The 21,506-nt window shown below is 45.5% G+C and overlaps 1 protein-coding gene across 15 annotated transcripts in view; it reads left to right on the forward strand.

The window, feature by feature from the left end:
* The window catches only part of TMEM241 (transmembrane protein 241), a 147,766-nt gene that overhangs the window by 51,645 nt on the left and 74,615 nt on the right, over positions 1-21,506 (forward strand). For 9 of the 15 annotated variants that reach the window (XR_008649994.2, XR_010115465.1, XR_010115395.1 and 6 more), the window contains 7 exons: positions 2,084-2,161; positions 9,415-9,440; positions 13,317-13,368; positions 15,302-15,350; positions 16,524-16,569; positions 18,036-18,071; positions 21,190-21,224. Coding sequence is in view for 10 of the 15 variants with exons in the window: in XM_055236287.2 (XP_055092262.2) it covers positions 2,084-2,161; positions 9,415-9,440; positions 13,317-13,368; positions 15,302-15,350; positions 16,524-16,569; positions 18,036-18,071; positions 21,190-21,224 (322 nt within the window). In the remaining 5 variants the exon portion in view is untranslated. Of the gene's footprint in view, positions 1-2,083; positions 2,162-9,414; positions 9,441-9,924; positions 10,273-13,316; positions 13,369-15,301; positions 15,351-16,523; positions 16,570-18,035; positions 18,072-21,189; positions 21,225-21,506 lie in introns of those variants that run through there. The other 6 variants (XR_010115480.1, XM_055236319.2, XM_063616871.1 and 3 more) reach the window with 3 other exon arrangements.

A 21,506-nucleotide genomic window follows, 5' to 3' on the forward strand; every position in this document is an offset into this window, starting at 1 on the left:
AGCACTTTGGAGGCCAAGGCAGGCGGATCACTTGAGGCCAGGAGTTCGAGACCAGCCTGGCCAACATGGTGAAACCCTGATTCTATTAAAAAAATACAAAAATTAACCGGGCGTGGTTTCAGGTGCCTGTAGTCCCAGCTACTTGGGAGGCTAAGGCAGGAGAATTGCTTGAACCCAGGAGGTGGAGGTTGCAGTGAGCCGAGATGGCACCACCACGCTCCAGCCCAGGTGACAGAGTGAGACTCTGTCTCAAAAAACAAAAACGAAAAACAAGGCAACAGAATTCCTCTCCTCCTCATTCTCCCCCCTCACCTTGTCAAGGTTACCTATCCATTAGGAGAGTATGCCACTCTTAACAAATGTCCCAGCAATGGGAAATGTGCAGTAGGTACCAGTATATCCTAATAATGCACTGTTACATTTTTTATATTTTCTCCTCCCTTTTTTTTTTTTTGGTGAGAGTTTATCCAGTTATTCAAATATTTACTTCAGTTCAGTCTCTTAAATATTCCTTTGATGTGGCCCCTTTCCTCCATCTTTGCTGCCAGTACCAAGTTCAGGTCACCATCCTCTCCTTCCTTGTGTTAGTTTCCTGTGGCTACAGTAATAAATTACCACATAGTTGGGTGAGTTAAAACAGCAGAAATGTATCCTTCATGGTTCTGGAGGCCAGAAGTCTGAAATCAAGGTGTGAGCCTCTAGGGGATAATCTGTTCCTTGCCTCTTTCAGCTTCTGGTGGCCACGGCATTGCCCAGTTTGTGGCTCATCACTCCAGTCTCTGCCTCTGTGGTCACATTGCCCCTTCTCTATGCATGTCAACCTGTCTCCTCTTATAAGGATATGTGTGATTGCATTTAGGGCCCACCCAATAATCCAAGATAATCTCCTGTCTCAAGATCTTCAATTTACTCACATTTGCAAAGATCCCTTGTTGCCATATCAGACAACATTTACAGGTTCCAGGGATTGGAATGTGGATGTCTTTTAGGGGACCATTTTTCTTTCTTTTTTTTTTTTTTGAGACGGAGTCTCGCTTTGTTACCCAGGCTGGAGTGCAGTGGTGCGATCTGAGCTCACTGCAAGCTCTGCCTCCTGGGTTCATGCCATTCTCCTGCCTCAGCCTCCCAAGTAGCTGGGACTACAGGCACCTGCCACCATGCTCGGCTAATTTTTTTTGTATTTTTAGTAGAGACGGGATTTCACCATGTTAGCCAGGATGGTCTCAATCTCCTGACCTCGTGATTCACCCTTCTCGGCCTCCCAAAGTGCTGGGATTACAGGCGTGAGCCAACGCAGCCAGCCTTAGAGGGCCATTTTTCATCCTATGGCACCCCTAGACTTTTGAGGCCCTCTCTGTCTCCTGTCTTCCACCCTGCAGCCCAAGTTCCTCTAAACATGCAGATCATGTCAAGGTCAGCTTTAAAACTCTTCAGTGGTTCCTGGGGCCCTCAGAACCATCCTGTTTCCCAGTGTGGCCTGTGAATACCTCTCTACCTTCCTGTCCCTCACTTCTCCCTTCCTCATTATGTTTCACCCATGCCCCACTTCCTCCTATTCCCTGGAGAAGCTGGATCTTCTCTCTCCTCGGGATCTTGGTGTGCTCCTCTGCCTGGGCCACTTTGCCACCTCCTCGCTTTTTGTTTGGCCCATGCCAGTTCATCATTCCGTTCTCATTCCTTCACTTCACTTTGAAGTCCAAGTCCTCTTGGACTTCACTTCCTCCAAGAAAGCTTGCTCTGCGTGTGCTGGGCGGGGTGCACTTTTGCCCCATCTGAGCTCTCGCCTGAGGGGGCATGTTTACCTTGTCATGGGATGTGTTCCCTGCACCTGACACAGTGCCTGACACACAGGAGACTTCAATGTTTGTTGATGAGAATGCCCATAGGAGGGGAACCTCTACATCCACCTACAGAGAAATACTGCAGCAAAGAGTGCTAATCCACGTAGAAATCTTTGCTGGAGTGATTATATATGTGGATGCCAAAAGTTTCCACAGCTCTTTATTTTTAAGCAAAAAAATCAACCATGTGATTATGAGATCGAAGAAAATGTTTTCATGTTTTTTATTCTGTTTTCTTTCAGGCCATTCCTGTGTTTCTCACTTTGCATAATGTAGCTGAAGTTATCATCTGTGGGTACCAGAAGTGTTTTCGGAAAGAGGTAAACGATCATGCAAAATGCTAGTGTTCCGTCCTTGTTTTAAGTTTCAAAGAAGCACTCTTCTTTTTATGGCCCAAATTAGTGTCTGTCTTTTCCTGCCACCAATCTCCAGGCAAGATTACCTGATAGTGGTCACTGATATCATGGGACATAGTTTTGACTTTGCTGCAATTCACCAGACATACGTGGGAATATTGTTGATATGAACTGAACTCAGATCCAGGCCAGGCTGACCCAGACCCTCGGGAGACAAAGAGGAGTTTGCTGTGGGCCTGCTGGGGAAGCATTCCTACCCCAGCCAATCCAGCACCACAGGACAAGGCGTAGCAGAGTTTTACACAGGGTGCCGCGGCACTAGCCCACCCCAGGGAAATTTGCTTTTCTCTCCAATATCAGCTATACCTCATACCAGCTAGAACAAGCTCCTTCACCTTCCATGCCTCCATCTGTGCAAGGTGGTAATAATGACACCAGCTTGTTTAAGGCTTTTTCGAAGAACACAGCAACTATCACTGTTAAGTAACTGCTTCCAGCCATTTCCTGCATGCAGTGGGTGCTCTGCACGTCAGCAACTATTAGCAATGTTATTAGAGGTGGTTTTAATTTGGTCTTTCTTTTTGGAGTTTTTCTTCTGGCATTTGCTATTTGATTTCATACCAATTTTTGGAACACTTTAATTTATTTTTATTTTTAGAGACAGGGTCTTGCTCTGTCACCCAGGCTGGAGTACAATGGCACAGTAATAGCTCCCTGCAGCCTCAAATTACTGGGCTCAGGTGATCTTTCTGCCCCAGCCTTCTGAGCAGCTGAGACTACAGGCACAAGCCACTGCACCTGGCTACTTTTTAATTTTTATTTATAGAGATAGAGTCTTGCTATGTTGTCCAGGCTATTCTTGAACTCCTAGGCTCAAAGGATCCTCCTGCCTCGGCCTTCTAAAGCATTGGGATTACAGATGTAAAACATCACACCCCGCCCAATTTTTGGAACTTTTAAACTATAGAGAGGCCAGCTGGTTACCTCAGGCCACATGCTTCTTACAGGTGTGCAGGAAAGGAGGCCATGACCATACCCGATCTCCCCCCATCATCCCGCCGCTCCTTGGAGGTGGCCCTGTCAATCGTCTCTCCTCTATTCTACACTGTCAGCCTCTCCCTCGCCGCTGGCTTATTTCCCTGGGCCCATAAACATGCTTGGTGTTATCAGTGCACCGAGGAGAGGATGGGCTCTCCTTCCCATGTGACAATGAGAGACAGAAGAGACTCACTTCACCCAGCCCTGGAAGGGCTCGTACAGGAAAATCTCAAGCTGCCTTGCCCGTGCACCTCCCACTCTGCCTCATCCCTTCTCTCCCCTTCCATGCCACAGGCCTCAGACAGGGCTGGACTTGGTGTTGTCCATGCCCTCTTGTCCCTGTCACCTTCTGCTGCTCCTGCTTCTGCCCCCACCGTTCCCTTGAAACTGCCCTGGCTGAAGTCACTGGTGGCTTTGTCTGTGCAACTCATCGTGTCTGTTTCCACCATTCCCCCACTTTCTCCTCTGGCCTCTCTGAGCCCCCTTCATGCCCCCTCCCTGATTGGTTCCCTTCCTGTGTCTTGGGCTTTTCCTTCATCCATCTTTCTCTTCCTTTTCCTTTGTCTGCCTCTTCAGGGTTTCCCTGGGCTGTTTTCTTAGGAGCCTCTGTCCTCATGCCACACACTCTCAGGAAAATCTCATCCACGCCCATTGTGCCAGCCACCTGCTGCTCATAGAGGACCCCCAAGTCTCCATCTCCAGCCCATACCTCCCTGCTGAGCTCAGCTCCCCTGCAGAGCCCTGGGGCTTGCTGTCCTGTGGTTCTCCCTGGACATCTGAAACGAAACTGATCTGTTTCTCCAGACCTGCTTCTCACTTCGTAGCCCCAATCCTGGTCATCATCACCCAAGTCAGAAACCTAGGAGGCCCCTTGGACTCCCCAGTATCCCCTCCCCACCACATCCAGCCTATTACCAAGCCTGTGCCTCCTCCACCCTCACAGCTGCTGCCTAGTTCAGTCCTCATCTTCTCCAGGCGGCTGCCTGGCTGGGCCTGAGGAAAAAGAGCTCGATCCCCTGAGCCCTTAGGCAGGGCCTGGAGTGAGCAGCCCTGGGCTTAGACAGTTGTTGTTTTCTATTTGGCAGTCCCACGGCCAAAGCTGGGAGGTGGAGGCCTCTCGGCACTTGGGCTGATCTCTGTGCAGTTGGAGGGTTCCCTGGATGGGCACCTTTCTCTGACACTTTACTTACAACACCATCGTGCAGTTTCCATAGTCCGTCAGTTCTAACATGTGCTTCTTTTCTTTCACATTTTAATTGAATATCTACAGTGGGAAGGCTCTTACAATCAATGATGTGTCATGGTGTAATTTTTTTTTCTTTCTCCCTAATAAAAAAATAAGTGGAAGTTTTACAATCAATGATGTCTTAGGATCAATGAGATACGGCATGATTTTCCCCATGTCTCAGGCCTGCTTCCCTGAGTCTTCCAATGGCAGGTACCATGTGGTGGTTCTCCTCAGAGCTCTGGGCTCAGCCTCCAGAACTGGGACTGAGCTAAAGAGTCACTAAATGGTCACTGAGGTTCAGGGGCAGAACTTCCCTGAGAGTAGCTTAGCTCTGGGAATCTGACCTGTCCAAATTCAAAAAAAAGCTCATATTCTCCAAAGGGATCCTTTCTTTTTTTTTTTTTTTTTTGAGACTGAGTCTCACACTGTCACCCGGGCTGGAGTGCAGTGGTGCGATCTTGGCTCACTGTAACCTACGCTGCCCAGGTTCAAGTGATTCTCCTGCCTCAGCCTCCTGAGTAGCTGGAACTACAGGCGTCCACCACCATGCCCAGCTAATTTTTTGTATTTTTAGTAGAGATGGGGTTTCACCATGTTAGCCAGGCTGGTCTCGAACTCCTGACCTCGTGATCCACCCACCTCGGCCTCCCAGAGTGCTGGGATTACAGGCATGAGCCACTGCACCTGGCTGGGATACTTTCGTATGAATTTAGAAATGAAGATTTACCTGGTCTAAGGATAAGATCAAGGCATCTCCACAGGGTTTTGCTTCCTGACGAGCAGGTCAGAGCCTGTAGATGTGGGTGACTGTAGGACTGAGGGTTAGAAAGTCCTTCAGGGATGTTTCCCTCTAGCAGGGGACCTCTTCCATTCTAGAGACGAAGGCAGAGGTCTGGCTGAGAGGCCCTGTCCTTGGAAATAACTGAGTGAACACCATAAGTGTTTGAATCTTCAACTCCATTTCATCACTAACACAGAACATCACTTCTTGTCAGGGCAAACTAGAAAAAAAGTGAGTAGGTAACTTTGTTGTTGTCGTTGTTATTAAAACAAACCTTTCTTTCCTTTATAAATCTAAGAAGATTTAAGAGGTTGTAGAAAATACAGAGGGAGGCCAGGCACAGTTGCTCATGCCTGTAATCCAAAAGCTTTGGGAGGCCGAGGCAGGAGGATCACCTGAGGCCAGGAGTTCGAGGCTGCAGTGAGCCATGATTGTGCCACTGTACCTCACCCTGAGCAACAGTGAGACCTTGACTCTAAAAACCCAAAAATCAACTGTGTTTCTACTTCCCTGAGGAAACCACTCTATTCTTTCAGACTTTTTTCCTATGCACATATATAGATGTATTTACACGAATGGTAAGATACATCCTGTTTTTCCATTTAACAGTTTGTCAGGAATCCCTATTAAAGCTATCATTCCACAGTGGTTGAAGAATGTGTTGGCCATTCCCTATTTATAGAATTGTAGGTGGTTTTTAGCAGTTTAGGGTTAAAATCTGCTCCATGATGCTGCTGTGATATGTTGTTGATGAGACTTACATTTCTGATGATACAGCTAGGAGCCTTGATGAAGTCATCCCTTACCATAAAGAACACACTTGCACGCCACCTCACAGACTGTTAAATGTTACCATGAGGGCTATTTTGTCTACTATGTGTAGATTTTACTAGAATCATTTTCGGAGAGTAAAAGTTGACCTCCTTGTGACTTCATTCTCAGATTATGAAAATAAACTATCTGGAGCTGTAGAGTTCATTTTCACCATCCACAGCAAGGTCTTTGTGTATTCATGCGCACACACGTGCACACACACACGCACACATACACACACACATACAGTTTGACTGTATGGCAATACGTGGCTTGAGGAATTTAACTACCTTGCAGACTTATTCATTACAGTTTAATATTAGAATACTCCTGTTTGTTTATTCATTTGTTCAGCATTTATCAAGTACCTATGAAATGTCAAACATTTTGCTAGGCCTAAAGCTGCAGAGATGTAGGAGACACATTTCTTAGCCTTAACCCAGAGTGGAACAGTGGGGCTGGCCTGTACACTAGGGCTGGCACAGGGTATGGGTGGGCCAGTGGGTGAGCTCCAGTAAGTCGGCATGGGAGGAGCAAGGAAAGCTTCCCTGGTGGGTAGATTTGAGCTGAGTCAGGCAGAATGGGAAGGGACTTTCCAGTTTGATAAGGAGAAAGGGCTCTCCTTGTCAGGCAGGCAGAGGGAGCATCAAGTGGTGGCTAAGGGTGCCAGCAGGGGTGACACTGCATGACTGGCAGGTGGGAGGTGGGCAGCTTCCCTCATTCCTCAGTGCCTCAAGTGCCGTCCTCTGTAACATAGAACCGATGACTGTTAATTACCCCATGATTAAAGGATTCAGTACATGCAGAACCCTTAGAACAGCACCTGGCAGTGTGAGTAGCCCTCACAGTTCAGTTAGCTAACCCAGAGGAATGTCAGCTATTTATTGTTAATTTTGGCAGCATGACTTCTTCTTTTTTTTTTGAGACTGCCTCGCCCTGTCGCCCAGGCTGGAGTGCGGTGGCGCGATCTCAGCTCATTGCAATCTCCACCTCCCGGTTCTAAGCAATTCTCCTGCCTCAGCCTCCCGAGTAGCTGAGATTACAGGTGTGCGCCACCACACCTGGCTAATTTTTGGTATTTTTAGTAGAGACAGGGTTTCGCCATGTTGTCCAGGCTGGTCTTGAACACCTGACCTCAAGTGATCCGCCCTCCTCAGCCTCCCAAAGTGCTGGGATTACAGGCATGAGCCACCACCCCTGGCCCTTTGGCAGCATGACTTTTGAGGATTTATATTAACCCATTCAGAATGCTGAGACCTCAGTAGGACTTGTTGCTAGGTTATTTTGGACTACATATCCTGTAAAGGAAAATGACTGCCATGAACTCAGTCATATCCAGAGCTCTGGGAGATGGAGCTGAGTAATGAACATAATGCCTGTTTTTACTCTCTGTATCCCAGGATCTGTGCTCTTTTACTCTCCTCCGTAGAAGTGGCCTTTTCTTTTGGCCTGAAACGTTAGCCCTGGAAGTTACTGGGTGAACATGCTATTCACAGAAGTGGAAGAGCATCCCTTTAGTCCCTCCTCTCTATTTCTGCTCTTACACCAGGCTGTTGAGGTTTTGGTTACATTTAGCTCAATTTTTGAGTAACTGCTGGGCATGGTGGTTCAAGCCAGTAATCCCAACACTTTGGGGGGCAAAGGCAGGCGGATCAGTTGAGGCCATGAGTTCGAGACCAGCCTGGCCAACATGGTGAAACCCCATCTGTACTAAAAATACAAAAATTAGCTGGGCATGGTGGCACACACCTGTAATCCCAGCTACTTGGGAGGCTGAGACAGGAGAATCGCTTGAACCCAGGAGGCAGAGGTTGCAGTGAGCCAAGATCACACCACTGCACTCCATCCTGGGCAACAGAGCAAGACTGTCTCAAAAAAAAAAAAAAAAAAAGAATTTTTGAATAACACATTTACAGTACGGGGCGGTGGGGGGGCAGTTACGCAGGTGTGAGCCAGATCACCTTTGCCCTCCTCCTTTCAGCGCTTAAGGGCTAACTTCCCAGCAGGTGGCAGTACAGCACAGTTGGCCTCGCGTCCTGTGCTCTGCGGAGGCAGAGTTGCACAAAGATCAAGATTAGAGTCTCAAGTTGCAAAAATAGAATCTGTTCATTAAAACAGGGGAAACTTTATTATTTAGGCACACATGAAAACTTAAGGTAGCCTTTGTAGTAAGCCACATGTTTCTCTTGTCAGCGCTTCACTTCTAAACAGTATGTTTATACTTCACACTGCCTGAACTGGTGTCAAAAATTGTAGTTTGTTTCCAGCTAGCAGAATAATCCTTCTGAAATGTTTAGAATTCATCAAAAGTTTAATTGTACCTGTTCATTTCCTGTTTCAAATATAGAAAAATCTGTGTTACCCTCTGCTAACATGTTACTCTCTGCTAACATGTACAAATGAGTTCTCAGTACGAAAGTCTGATTTCCTTAAACTGACTCATCAAAAGGAGTTATAAGGGTGAGTCCAAATCAGAATTTCTTCATTTCAGGTAATTTAAATGCCAAGTTTATATTCCCCCAGTCTGCCTTTTTTTCCCTTGTCTCTTGGGGTGGAGTAAAATGTCCCTTCTCCTTTTTTCTGTTTTTTATTTTCATATCACACCAGATAGTATATAGGACTGCTCTGAGTCAGCTGGATTAGTGAATGGAATATTTAAAGAGACAGAACTGAAACAGAAGTTGAGGTTGGGTGCAGTGGCTCACGCCTGTAATCCCAGTGCTTTACGAGGCTGAGGCAGGAGAATCGCTTGAGGCCGGGAATTCAATACCACTGAGCAACATAGTGGGATCCTGCTGCTACAAAAACTTAAAAAAAAAAAAAAGAAAGAAAGAAAGAGTAGCCGTACATGGTGGCTCATGCCTGTAGTCCTAGCTACTCAGGAGGCTGAGGTGGGAGGATTGCTTGAGCCCAGGAGTTTGAGGCTGCAGTGACCATGTCATTGCACTCCAGCCAGGGCAACAAAGTGAGACTAGATAGATAGATAGATAAATGGATAGATAGAACAAGAGCTTAATTGCTTTTTAAAATACAGGTTACATCTATTTCTTTCTCTCTCCTCTTCTTAGCATGTAAGATTTTTGAAGACACAGCCCCAGCGTCATTTTGTCTTTCACGAGTAAACATCATTCTAATGGTGAAAGTACTTTGCTGAAGTGACTCAGCTCTGGAATTCTGAGTCATCTTTCATTTGGTCCAAGCAGAAAAAGCCTCAATAAATACTAAAGTGCAGCAAGCTGTTAAGCCCTTGATAAACCTACTCATAATTTATTTGCCTCTTGATCAAAATGTTTCCTTTTAAGAGGAATTTTAAAAGTTTTAAAAGTCTAATTTGTATGTTTCTTTACTTTTATGCAGAAAACATCTCCTGCAAAGATCTGTAGGTAAGTTTACTGCCCTCCCCCCAAAAAGCCCTAATATAAGATTTAACCTAATTTTAACTTGGATGATAAACTGTTTGTTCAAGATTCATACTCTAAGAGGTGGCAGAAGAATTTATTGTAAACATTCATATATCCCTAATTTGTGTCTTAGTCTAAAATTTCCTGTGTTTTTCTTTTCTTTCTGAAATATTTTATTCCAAAAGAGAAAACACCAGAACCAACCTGTGCTAGATTTCAGTCACTGATGCCCAAAACTTTACTAACAGTTGTGTAATACTGATGGAGAATGAAAATGAAAAACATGGAAATGACTTAAAAATTTAAAAGTAACGTTTGCAGTTTATTTAGTCTTTAATATTTTCCATGGTGGAAAAAGCACCAGCCTGTAAGTCCTGGGATCTGAACTGCAGTCCTGGGCCACAGCAGGGTGATCGTGAGCAGTTTTCCTCGTCCTCTTTGCCTCAGTTTCCTCAGCTAGGGTGTAAACTGGGCCGTCCTCTCATGCATTTGAATTCTAACCCGGGTGCCTGCAGCATTTGGATTCTAACCTGGGTGCCTTGCATCTGACTGCTTCCCGCTTCCTCTGCAGGCCAGGCAGCTCAGTCCTGGAGACAGAAAACCAACAGAGTGCTTTGATAGATGGATATAGGATTTCTACTGCAGATATTTCTGGGCTTTCATCCAATCCCCCACCCTCCTTTTATTCCTTTATTACAGGTTGCATCTTGAAAGAACAAGACAAAACCAAACTTCAGGACTATGCTTCTGTTTAAAAGGAGATTAGCAGGTGTCAAAGAGAGGCAGTAAACCTCATGATACCTGATGTAATCAGGTACTGCTCAAGGCCAGGTGGGGTGGGAAGGCAGGCAGGTGTCTCACCCTTGGGTATCCTCCGTCTTCCACAACCCTAAGAGGTTGTCTGTTTGGGGTGATCTCTGATGCTCATTCCCCATGGATGGGGAAGCATCCTCTATTCTATAAAGGCTTTCACTGTAGGTAGACACCAGACCCATCAGGATTCTCCTCTCCTCCCACCACAAAACCTGCCTGTTCCTAGACAGGCCCAAGAAGCTCCCCTGATACTCTCTTCTCCACTCACCCCACTGTTTGCCTTGGATTCTTCTCTAGGTCATTTGTGTGTTGGGGTGCCTTGAAAGTCAGCAAGGCTATAGGAGTAGGGCAGGCTGAGGTAAAGAAGTGTCCTGAGCCTCAGGCTGCTCCATGTTGTCCTGACCTTCCCAAGGCTGTGGGGCCTCAGCTACGAAGGCCCCTCTGCCAGTCCTCCTGCTTCTGGCCCAGCCGGTCAGTGCTGGTCCATTGGGTACAGTGATATCTACACATGGTTACAACAGTGAGGACTGTCAGAATTGATCAGCACCCCTGTTTTCAGTGTACTAAGATTACACATGCCAAGTTGTTGTGTGTTACATATATATGTTTATATGTACATATAAAAACATGTAGTCTCTATATAGAATACAGAATGTGTGTTGGTAGGAGACGGCATATGGCAAAGTTCCCTGAAAGTGAAAACATTGTATTCGGTGCTTTTGTTCACGCCTTTGATCCTTTGCTGTTTGCTGCCTGATGGAATAGTCAGTAGTTAAGGGGCACTATATATATGTTGCCTCTATAAAATGGAAAGAGGAGAGAGACTAAGTGATAATCTGGGTTTTATGCTTTCTGGCGCCTTCTTTTAGGAGGAGAGAGTGGGGAAAGCTAGAGGCAAGAGCTTTTGGCATATGAAACTCAGAAGGAATAGGCCGTAAACCAGGGATTACTGAACCAGCTCCAAATTGACTTTCTAATGAGTGAGGATAGCTTCCTGAAAATATCTGTGTTTGGCAGTGTTACTTTTTTGAGCAAGAATTTTTAAAAATTGCTTTACTGTGGAAATTTCTAAAGACATATCAAAGTAAACAGAATAATGTAATGAATGAAGTTCTGTGTACCCAGTTCCCAGCTTCAGCCATTTTCAGCTTCTGGCCCCACCCACTGCCTTGCTCAGTATTTATTCCAGGCACCCTAGCATTTCATCTGTAAGTATTTTAGTATGTATAAGAGATTTTTCTAATAAAACATTTTATAGGGGGAAAAGTTTAAACCTACAGAAAAGTTGCAAGAATATTACAGTGAGCTCCCATGTATTCTTCACCTAGATTCACCCATTGGTAACATTTTTTGCATTTGCTTTCTTGCTATCTCAGTGTATATATGTATACACATGCATAAACATACATAAATATCACATAAATATATGATAATATAGATATTATTCTTGCTCTTTTTTTTCTGAATCATTTGAAAATAAGTTGTAGAGGTCATGACTCCACTGCTAAATACTTCAAGCTGTGTCTCCTAAAAACAACAATCCCTTAGATAACCAACGTGCAATCATTGAATTTAGAAAATAACATCTGATATGATACTGTTTCTTAATATTGAGTCCATGTTCAAATGTTGCCACTTATAATCTGGCCACAATATTATTATTATTATTTATTTATTTATTTTTATTTTTATTTTTTTTTTGAGATGGAGTCTCGCTCTGTCGCCCAGGCTGGAGTGCAGTGGCGCCATCTTGGCTCACTGAAACCTCCGCCTCCCGGGTTCAAGTGATTCTCCTGCCTCAGCCTCCTGAGTAGCTGGGACTATAGGCATGTGCCACCATGCCTGGCTAATTTTTGTGCTTTTAGTAGAAATGGGGTTTTACCATATTGGCCAGGCTGGGCTCAAACTCCTGAACTCAAGTGGTCTGCCCGCCTTGGCCTCCTGAAGTGCTGGGATTACAGGTGTGAGCCACTACACCTGGCACAATACTATCTTTTATAACATTTTTTTCCCCTAAAGATGTCATGTCTAAGCCGGGCGTATTGGCTCAGGCCTGTAATCCCAGCACTTTGGGAGGCCGAGGCAGGCGGATCACCTGAGGTCGGGAGTTCAAGACCAGCCTGACCAACATGGAGAAACCCCGCCTCTACTAAAAATACAAAATTAGCCTGTTGAGGTGGTGCATGCCTGTAATCACAGTTACTCAGGAGGCTGAGGCAGGAGAATCGCTTGAACCCGGGAGGCGGAGGTTACGGTGAGCCGAGATCGTGCCATTGCACTCCAGCCTGGGCAACAAGAGTGAAACTCCATCTCAAAAAAAAAAAGATGTCATATCTCTTTTGTACCCTTTAATCTGGAACAGTTCCTCAGCTTTTTATTGTCTTTCATTGCCTTCACATTTTTGAATGGGGAGGCCTGCTGTTTTGTGAACTGTCCTAAATTTGGGTTTGTCTCAGTGTTTCCTCGTGGTTCAATCCATGCCATGCATGTTTGGCAGGAATACCACCCGAGTGATGTTGTGTCCTTCCGAGCTTTATATCAAGAGGCACACAATGTGGATCTGCCTCATTATTGGTGGTATTAAGTTTGATCATTCAGTTGTGGGGGTGCACAGAGGATTTTAATGCGATTTCCATAGTGTTTTCATTTTTGAAACAGGCATATTTGTGGTCTGATTCTCCAGTTTTTCACTTGCATATTTTTGGGGATCTGCAGTTGAAAAAACACTTGTTTTATTAGATGTTTCACAGGCACACTATTTTCCTCGAGTGAGCCAGCTGTGGTTTTGCAGATGTCCTGTAAATGCCTGACTCTGGGAAACGGCTAGCTGAGGTCCAGAGAAGGAAATGTCTACTTATGAGTAGAGCACATAATTGAAAACTACACAGGTAGTCAGGTTAACAGAGGAAGGACAGAGGAACCAAGTTGGTCTCGCAGGATCTTTGCTTCATCCAACTCCAGAGGATGCATTTTCACCTCCACACTCTTGGGGAAACCTTTGATGTTGAAAGGTGAAGCTGCAGTGTTTTATCTCCCTCTCCACAGTGCCCTCTTCCTCCTGGCCACAGCAGGATGCCTTCCCTTCAATGACTCCCAGGTAAGTCGGGGTGAACTCATTTGCCTTCAAAGTGTCTTTTATTCTCTGAAGCCTGGGTGTATGACCAGAATTTCCTAGTCCTTCCTTTTAGAAGCAGGAAAACTTGGCCTATGCAGAAGCATTCCAAAGCTTGCAGGCTGGGTAGCTCTGGGCCTGGGCAACACCATTTCCCCAGGCCTTTGCCTTCTCCCTAAGGCTGCAGGCATCGTGGCCTGCAGAGCTGTGGTCCCTGGGCACTGTGGTGCCTGCCATCTGTCCTCTGTACATGCCTGGTGAACCTGCAAGCCAACACCAAATTGCCCCAGCCTCAGCCATGGAGGCAAAGTTGATTTCCTCTCCTCCCAAGGGCCTCATCTCCTGCAAAGTGATTTTTTGTTTTTGTGTTTGTTTTTGTTTTTGTTTTGTTTTGTTTTGAGACAGAGTCTCACCCTGTTGCCCAGGCTGGAGTGGAGTGGCACGATCTCAGCTCACTGCAACCTCCACCTCCCGGGTTCAAGCGATTCTCCTGCCTCAGCCTCCCGAGTAGCGGGGATTACAAGCGCCCGCCACCATGCCCAGCTAATTTTTTGTATTTTTAGTACAGATGAGGTTTCTCCATGTTGGCCAGGCTGGTCTCAAACTCCTGACCTCAAGTGATTCGCCCACCTCGGCCTCCCAAGGTGCTGGTATTACAGGCGTGAGCCACTGTGCCTGGCCTGCAAAATGATTTTTATTTTATTATGCTGTGCTAAAGTTGAGTTTTCTTTATGAGGTGCTGAGGACCTACCCCCGCCCCCAGTAGTCATCTCATTTCTGGGTTTCCTTTCTTTTTTTCTCCCTCCTTTTCTCCCCCAGCATTATTAGGTCCCCACCAAGTGTCAGGCACTGAGCCAGGCTCTGGGGACACAAAGAGGAAAATTAATCTTTGCTCAGGCAGAAGTCAAGCCTGTTTGGAGCAAAGGGGAGGGAAACAGTCAAGTAAACAGATCATTATCACACAGGGAGGCCGGGGCTCTGTCCTGGACAGGACAGGAGGCTCTGAAGCACCTAAGAAGACGTGGGGCCTCAGAAAGTAGGAGTGGCCATAATTACAGGGAGTCTGCTGTGTGCCAGCCTCTGTGCCAATGCTTTCTGTGCCTTATGTTATTTAAAATCTCACAACGTTTCTGTGAGGGTGGGAGCATTATTATCTCCATTTCATAGCATAGAATAAGGAGGCCCAAAAGGTCACCAGCTAACAAGTAAGTGGGGATTTTAGAATTTATCCCAGATCTCTCTGATGCTAGAGCCAGACTCTGCTTACAGGACCTACATCTGGAAGAATGAGGAGGAGTTAGCCAGGAGAAGAAAGCAGGCGAGGGCAGTCCTGGAGTGTCATGAGTATCCTGTGATCCAGTGTCATTGAGCACCTGCTATGTGTCTACCCCTGTTCTAATGCTCACCCTCCTGGAATGTGCAATCTAGGAGAGGGGAGGGCAGGGAGAGATAGAGACACATAAACAAATAAGGAAGAAATAAATAGGATGTGTCCTGTGATACTAAGTCCTATGGAGAATAATAAGGGAAGAAGTAGAGGGTCCCCTCAGTTGAGTTGTAGGGGGAAGCAGTCATGCTTGGGAAAATGCAAGTTATCCTTATTCAGGGACAGTAGGGGGCTGTACCTACAACCGGAGGGGTTGATGGGGGCTTGTCACAGAGGTCTTGGGGTGTCATGCGTTTGGATTTGAACTTTGTGATGGCAGTGCGCGGCATGGGGTGTTGGAGGCAGAGTCCTGTTAGGTACTCTGGGTGAGGAATGAGAGGGAACTGAGGAACTGATGTAAGGCCCCAGGAGTCCTGTTTTGGGACCCTTGCTTGGCACTGAGCATTGATGACAGGTTTTCTGATGGCCGCACTGGATTCTGTTTGCCTTGCACTTATAGCCGTTTTTTCTTTTTTTAATTCTGTGTTTCAGTTTGATCCAGATGGATATTTTTGGGCTATAATTCACTTATTCTGTGTAGGTAAGTTTTAAAAGAATTCTTATGTAAGGCTGGGCATGGTGGCTCATACCTGTAATCCCAGCACTTTGGGAGGCCAAGGCAAGTGGATCCCTTGGGCCCAGGAATGGAAGACCAGCCTGGGCAACCTTGAGAAACCCCATCTCTACAAAAAATACAAAAATTAGCCAGGCATGGTGGCACATGCCTGTTGTCCCAGCTGCTGAGGAGGCTGAGGTGGGACGATCACCTGAGTCCAGGGAGGTTGAGGCTGCAGGAGTCATGATCACACCACCACACTCCAGCCCGGGCAAAAGAGGGAAACCCTGTCAAAAAAAAAAAAAAAAATGGAAAGAGAGAGAGAGAGAGGGAGGGAGACAGGGAAGGAGAGAGGGAGGGTGGGAAGGAGGGAGGGAAACTTACTTGAATAATTGAGGTTTATTGTATACCCACTTTTTGGTGACCTTGGAAAATTAAATCCAAGGTGTGAAGATTAAAATTAAATGGGCATTTTCTGGATTGATTTTCTATTTTGAAGTTTTCCTCGAATGTTTCCATTTCCAATATACTTTCCTCTTTTTCATGACAAATATGAACTAACTCACTGTGGCTTAGGGTTTCACTTGCTCAAGTCAACTTTTGGAAAGCTGATTGGTCTTCTCTAAAAATGGTGGGAAGATATCCAGAAGTTCATGTCAAAAACATTTTCTTTCAGTAATTTACCAAAAAAGTTTAAGTTGTTCAAATAAAGGGACCATCTGATTTTATTATAAATCACATGTTCAGTGTTGCTTGTCTGTAGTCCTGGGAGAAAAACAGTGCCCTGACTGTTAACACAGCTCAGAAATGTTCAGAAATCCAAGGGTGTTTCTCTTTTCATGTGCATCATGTCAAGGAAGTAAAACCTTCCTGTTAATTGTGTCCTTCATTATCATGATGCTTTCCATGCCCAGCACTCTGGGGACCACTGGAAGGACTAACTGTGTTATCATAGACGATTATTGAATTTGCATCCTTGAAGCCTTCCAAATGTTGATGGTCTTCTCCTGTCAGCTGGGTGTGACCCTCGTAGGGAAAAGGACCAGCAGTCGTGCTTTTGGGAGCCTTTATCCACGTGGATTTTGTGTTTCCCTGGACAGGCCAGCAGCTCCTTGAGCAGAATACCATGACCAGTGATATGTTTTATTTCATTTTCAGGGGCTTATAAAATTCTACAGAAGTCCCAGAAACCCAGTGCATTAAGGTAAACTCTTTTTTTTTTTTCCTTGAGATGGAGTTTAGCTCTTCTTGGAGTGCAGTGGTGCAATCTGGAGTGCAATGGCGCGGTCTCAGCTCACTGCACCCTCCACCCTCCGGGTTCAAGTGATTCGCCTGCCTCAGCCTCTCGAGTAGCTGGGATTACAGGCATGCGCCACCACGCTTGGCTAATTTTGTATTTTTAGTAGAGAGGTGTTTCTCCATGTTGGTCAGGCTGGTCTTGAACTCCCGACCTCAGGTGATCCGCCTGCCTCGGCCTCCCAAAGTGCTGGGATTACAGGCGTGAGCCACCACGCCCGGCTGAGATAAACTCTTAATGTTTGGTGAGCTGTGGTTGGGTTAAAGGAAAGAGCTGAGACTTGTGGTATGATGAGATTCCTCCATTCAGCCAGAGACTCTGCAGGCCTGGGTTGTGGTGAGGGCAGGGGACTTAGTCCTTGAAGCCAGCCCTCTTCTTGCTGTTTGGGCCACTCCAGGCTGTGTCCACCAACACCTGGAACATGTCTGCCTTTAGCCGTGTGTGAAGAGGCAAGGAAGTCTCAATCCCCTTCCTTCAGGGGATTCACATGTCACCCCTCAGATGACACGTGAATGCAATGTATGTGGCCAGCTGCTTTGGGTGCCGATCGGCTGCATCGAGCACAGAGGGACAGTACTTTTTCTTGTTTCCCCAGCCCCATCCTAAGTTGACTTACTTTAGACCCAGAAGTCTCTCCACTTACTAGCTCATTCTTGGGCAAAATGAGGCCTTTGTTGCAGGCAGTCAATGGAGCAGCTTTGGTGAATGTAAATGAGAAAAGACAAGACTTCAGGCCTGGAGCTGTGAGGCCAGTGCCCCTAGACCGGCCAGCTGGCCTCTGGGTTTTGGGGCCTGCTGAAGGCCTAAAGAGAAAAGGTCTGAAGGGAATGACTCCTGAGAGAAGGTCATCCACTCTGAGAATGTGGGGCTTCCACTCCCTGGAGCACCATTTGTTCTTTTAATAAAGTGTTTTTGTAGCAAGAAGCCAGTAGAGTTGCCAGATAAAATACAGGATTCCTGGTTGCATTTGAATTTCAGATAAGCCTCGAATAATTTTTGTAATATTCGGAACATATAGTACTTACACTAAAACATTACTCTTTATCAGAAATTCAAATGTATTTGATTGCCCTGTATTTTTACTTGTTAAATATGGTAGCCCCAAAATCCAGTCCAGTGGCCTGAGATAGTTGACACTCCTCTGAAAGTGACAAATGTACACGTGGGAAACAGTTGCCCACAGGTGAAAATGTGTGTGATTTAAAATGAACTAGTAACTGGTTTTGAATATTAAATACTTTTCCCTCTATTTATGGATAATTTATAGAAGTAGTAACTAAAATAGAATTTATTAATAGAAGATAATGATTATTTTATGTATTTAACATAGTTCTGCTACTTCAGTTATCTTTTTTTTCTCTCTCATTCCTTAGTGACATTGACCAGCAATACTTAAACTATATATTCAGGTAAAATATAATTTACATTTTTAAAGAACAATTCATATCCTTTCAGGGCTAATGGATTTTTATTTTCCAATAATATTTTGATCAAAGAGTTCTGAGCCAATGTGCCTGCCAGGAAGATAAGTTACGGAACTTGTGAGATGACAGAGTTGAGGAGACCAAATAGTAGTCTTGCCCTTAGACCAGGCAAGAGGGGCCTCTCTCAGGCCCTAAACTTCAGAGGGCCACATCCCTCCTCCAGGACGTGGCATCTGTGAGGCTAAGGGATGTTTCTGTCATCCCAGAGGCCACACCCTCACTTCTAGATTGTGTCCTTGAATCCCCCACCCATGTCTCTGAGCTCGATTCCAGGGCTCCTTGGGTCCGTCTTCCCAACTCATTCCCAGGCCCAAGGGGTGTCCAAAGAAAGGCTGTCAATGGGCAGGAGTGTAGATGGAGAGGACCTTGCAGGCTCAGGTGTCCACACACATGTGTGAGGCCCTTGGGCTGCAGGATGAAGCCTGGGGTGGAAAGAAAAGGGGGGCATTGGCAACCAGGAGTCAGAGGCTGCTCTGGACTGCTACATTCTGACATGCAGCACCAGGGAGCCCAAGAATTCTACATTTTAAACTAGACTTTCAGGTTATTCTGAAGGTGTATTTGTTAAGGTGGGATGAAGTCTGAGGCTTGATTTATAACTTTTAAATATGGTATGTGGACTTCTGTTTGTATCCTTGTTCCAAGCCAAGCAGAGAATGAGCCTGCTTACTAGAACAGCATGATACACCCTTTTTATATTAGTATAATTTCTTTATACTTTATAAGTATTATAATTATAATGTACATGTAATTATAATTTATAATTTAATTTACATGTAAATTATAATTCATTATAATGATATATAATTATATATCATTATAATTTACATGTAATTTATAATCTTACAACTATAAGGGGTTTCTGCGTTGGGAGGCTGAGGCAGGAGGATTGCTTGAGCCCCAGAGCTCAAGGTTACAGTGAGTTATGACTGAGCCACTGCACTCCGGCCTGGGCAACAGGGCTTCAAGTTACATTTTTCTTCAAACATGGTCCCACCACAGTACACCTAGAGGTGATTAATTGCAGTTCAGAAAATGTATTGAGTTTTCTGAATGCCACATGATGTTTGGCACTGCTAGGGATCCAAGGATGAATAAAATATGGTTCTTGCCCCTAAGAAGGTCGCAGTGTAGGATGCCACAGAGAGGAAAAGATGAAAAGAGAATGAAGAGGAGTGTTCCTTTGATGTGAGCCCCACTCATCCTTGGCACCCTCCCATCACCCTCTCTGGAAACCCCTCCCGTCCCCCAGCGCCCCTCTGCAATGCCTTCACGCTGCTAAAGCCCGCTGGGGGGGGCCCAATCCCCGACCCTCTGCAACCTCTTCTATCAAAACTCATGCCATCCAGGTGGCCGATCGAGTTAGAGGTTAGGAATAAAACATGCTATCTAAGTATGGGAGGGAATTTTTTTTTCAAGTGCTGAATGGCCTGCTTTGGTAGGAGTTAGGAGTGGCTTAACACTATATTTGCAAAATTCAAACAAGGATTAAAGGACCAACTCTTCACTTAATTATTTCTTATATTTATCCCCTAATATTTTATTTGAGGTTACCCTTTGGGGTGATTCTGATGATGGGATTTGGGGTACATGACAAGCTCTGGGAGATGTTTTGGGATGGCACAAGGCCCCTCATATCCTGCCATAAGAGTGATCACTTCTCCTCCTGAAGTTATAACCAAAAAGGGATTCAGGGAGGTAAAATAATGGAGTATGTACAGGGTATATGTTTTCCAAAGAAAGGCAAGATGGAAGCAAAGACTTAGAGAGCTTATGCAAAGGGCTAATCATTGCGAAGTCTCCAGTCTTGTTTATAGCTACATGCAGCCCTGTCTTACAAACTTACAACTTCTCAATGACTGGATGTGTGGCTTTTCCCATTGGCTTTCTCCCAAACCTCCTGTCTAGCCTCTGTCCACACTGCTGCTGCCCTGGGGCCATCAGAGAACCTTAGCTTTAGAGGAAGAGCAAAGGAAGAACATGAGAAACACAGAAATGGCTCCGGGAGACAGCTCCTGGAGCAGGCAGGCTCCCAGTGGTTTTTTCGCTCACAGCCATCTTCCTCCACACTGCCTAGGATGTCACCACCAACTAGGGATTCCTTGTGGTGGTTCCCAATCCTGGCGTACTTTAGAGCCACTGAGGGGCCATAACAAAATGAAACAACTGATGCCTGCACCTCAGAGATTCCGATTTAAGCCAGGACACTGGGCTATTCTGATATGCAGCCAGGGTTTAGAACCAGAGTAGCACTTTAAAAAATTCCCTGCCATACTTGGATAACATGTGTTATTCCTAATTCTCTAATTTGATTGGCTGCCTGGATGGCATGAGTTTTGATAGAAGAGGTTGCAGAGCGTGGGGGATTGGGCCCCCCAAGTGGGGTTCAGCAGCGTGAAGGCACTTTAGAGGGGTACTGCAGGACGGGAGGGGTTTTCAGAGAGGACGATGGGAGGTTGCCAAGGATGAACGGGGCTCACATGAAAGGAACACTCCTCTTCATTCTCTTTTCATCCTTTCCCCTCTGTGGCATCTATTGAAAATCAGTAACGGTAGTTTTCAGCCACATGGTGGATGGGCTGGATCAATTGTGGGCTAGCCTTTTGGAAATGTAACTATCTTCTACACAGTTAATTTTGTGGCAAAAATATATGTAGCTCACACAACAGCTAGCTTTTACATTGCAACCTATTTTAATTTGGAGTTTGCTTTGTTTAGCTTATAAATACTCTTGGTAGATAAGGTGGGTATGATCATAACTAGGGTCAGCCAGGACTGAGAAAAGAGACACAGTGGACCCTCAGGTTGAGACATGGATTCATACTCTGTCCCAAGCCTGTCCCAAGAGGCAATCTTCTTGCCAAAACATGAGACATTTCAAGACATTCTTACTCTCTCTGAGAAGCTGGATTTAGGCAGAATGAGTCAGTGCAGATAATTTGCTTTTAGGGAAATTTAACTATTTCCAAGTAAAATGGGCGGGAACAGCTGGGGTTTTTGGTGCCGGGGAAACTTCTTGACTACTTTGCTGTCTCTTTTCCAGTGTGGTGTTCCTGGCATTTGCATCTCATCCCACAGGTAAATGCCCCCGGAGTGTTGTTTTGTTTGTGTTTGACATTGCTCATTGGACCCAGTGAGCCTGTCTCTCAGAGACATTTCGTAAGAGCATGTCATTGCCCCCTAGGATGACTGCAAGGGCAGGAAGGTCCCATCTATTTGAAACTGCTCTTAATAAACCAATTTATCACCCAGGAATTTATTCTCACCCCTTCTTGTTGTCTGTGTTTTCATCCAGTATGATCTCAGATATACAGACAGGTCTACTTCCTGCCAAGTAAACTAGGGCTTATTTTGCCCGCT

Source organism: Symphalangus syndactylus, chromosome 1, assembly GCF_028878055.3.
Source record: "Symphalangus syndactylus isolate Jambi chromosome 1, NHGRI_mSymSyn1-v2.1_pri, whole genome shotgun sequence".
NCBI classification, from domain to species: Eukaryota; Metazoa; Chordata; class Mammalia; order Primates; family Hylobatidae; genus Symphalangus; species Symphalangus syndactylus.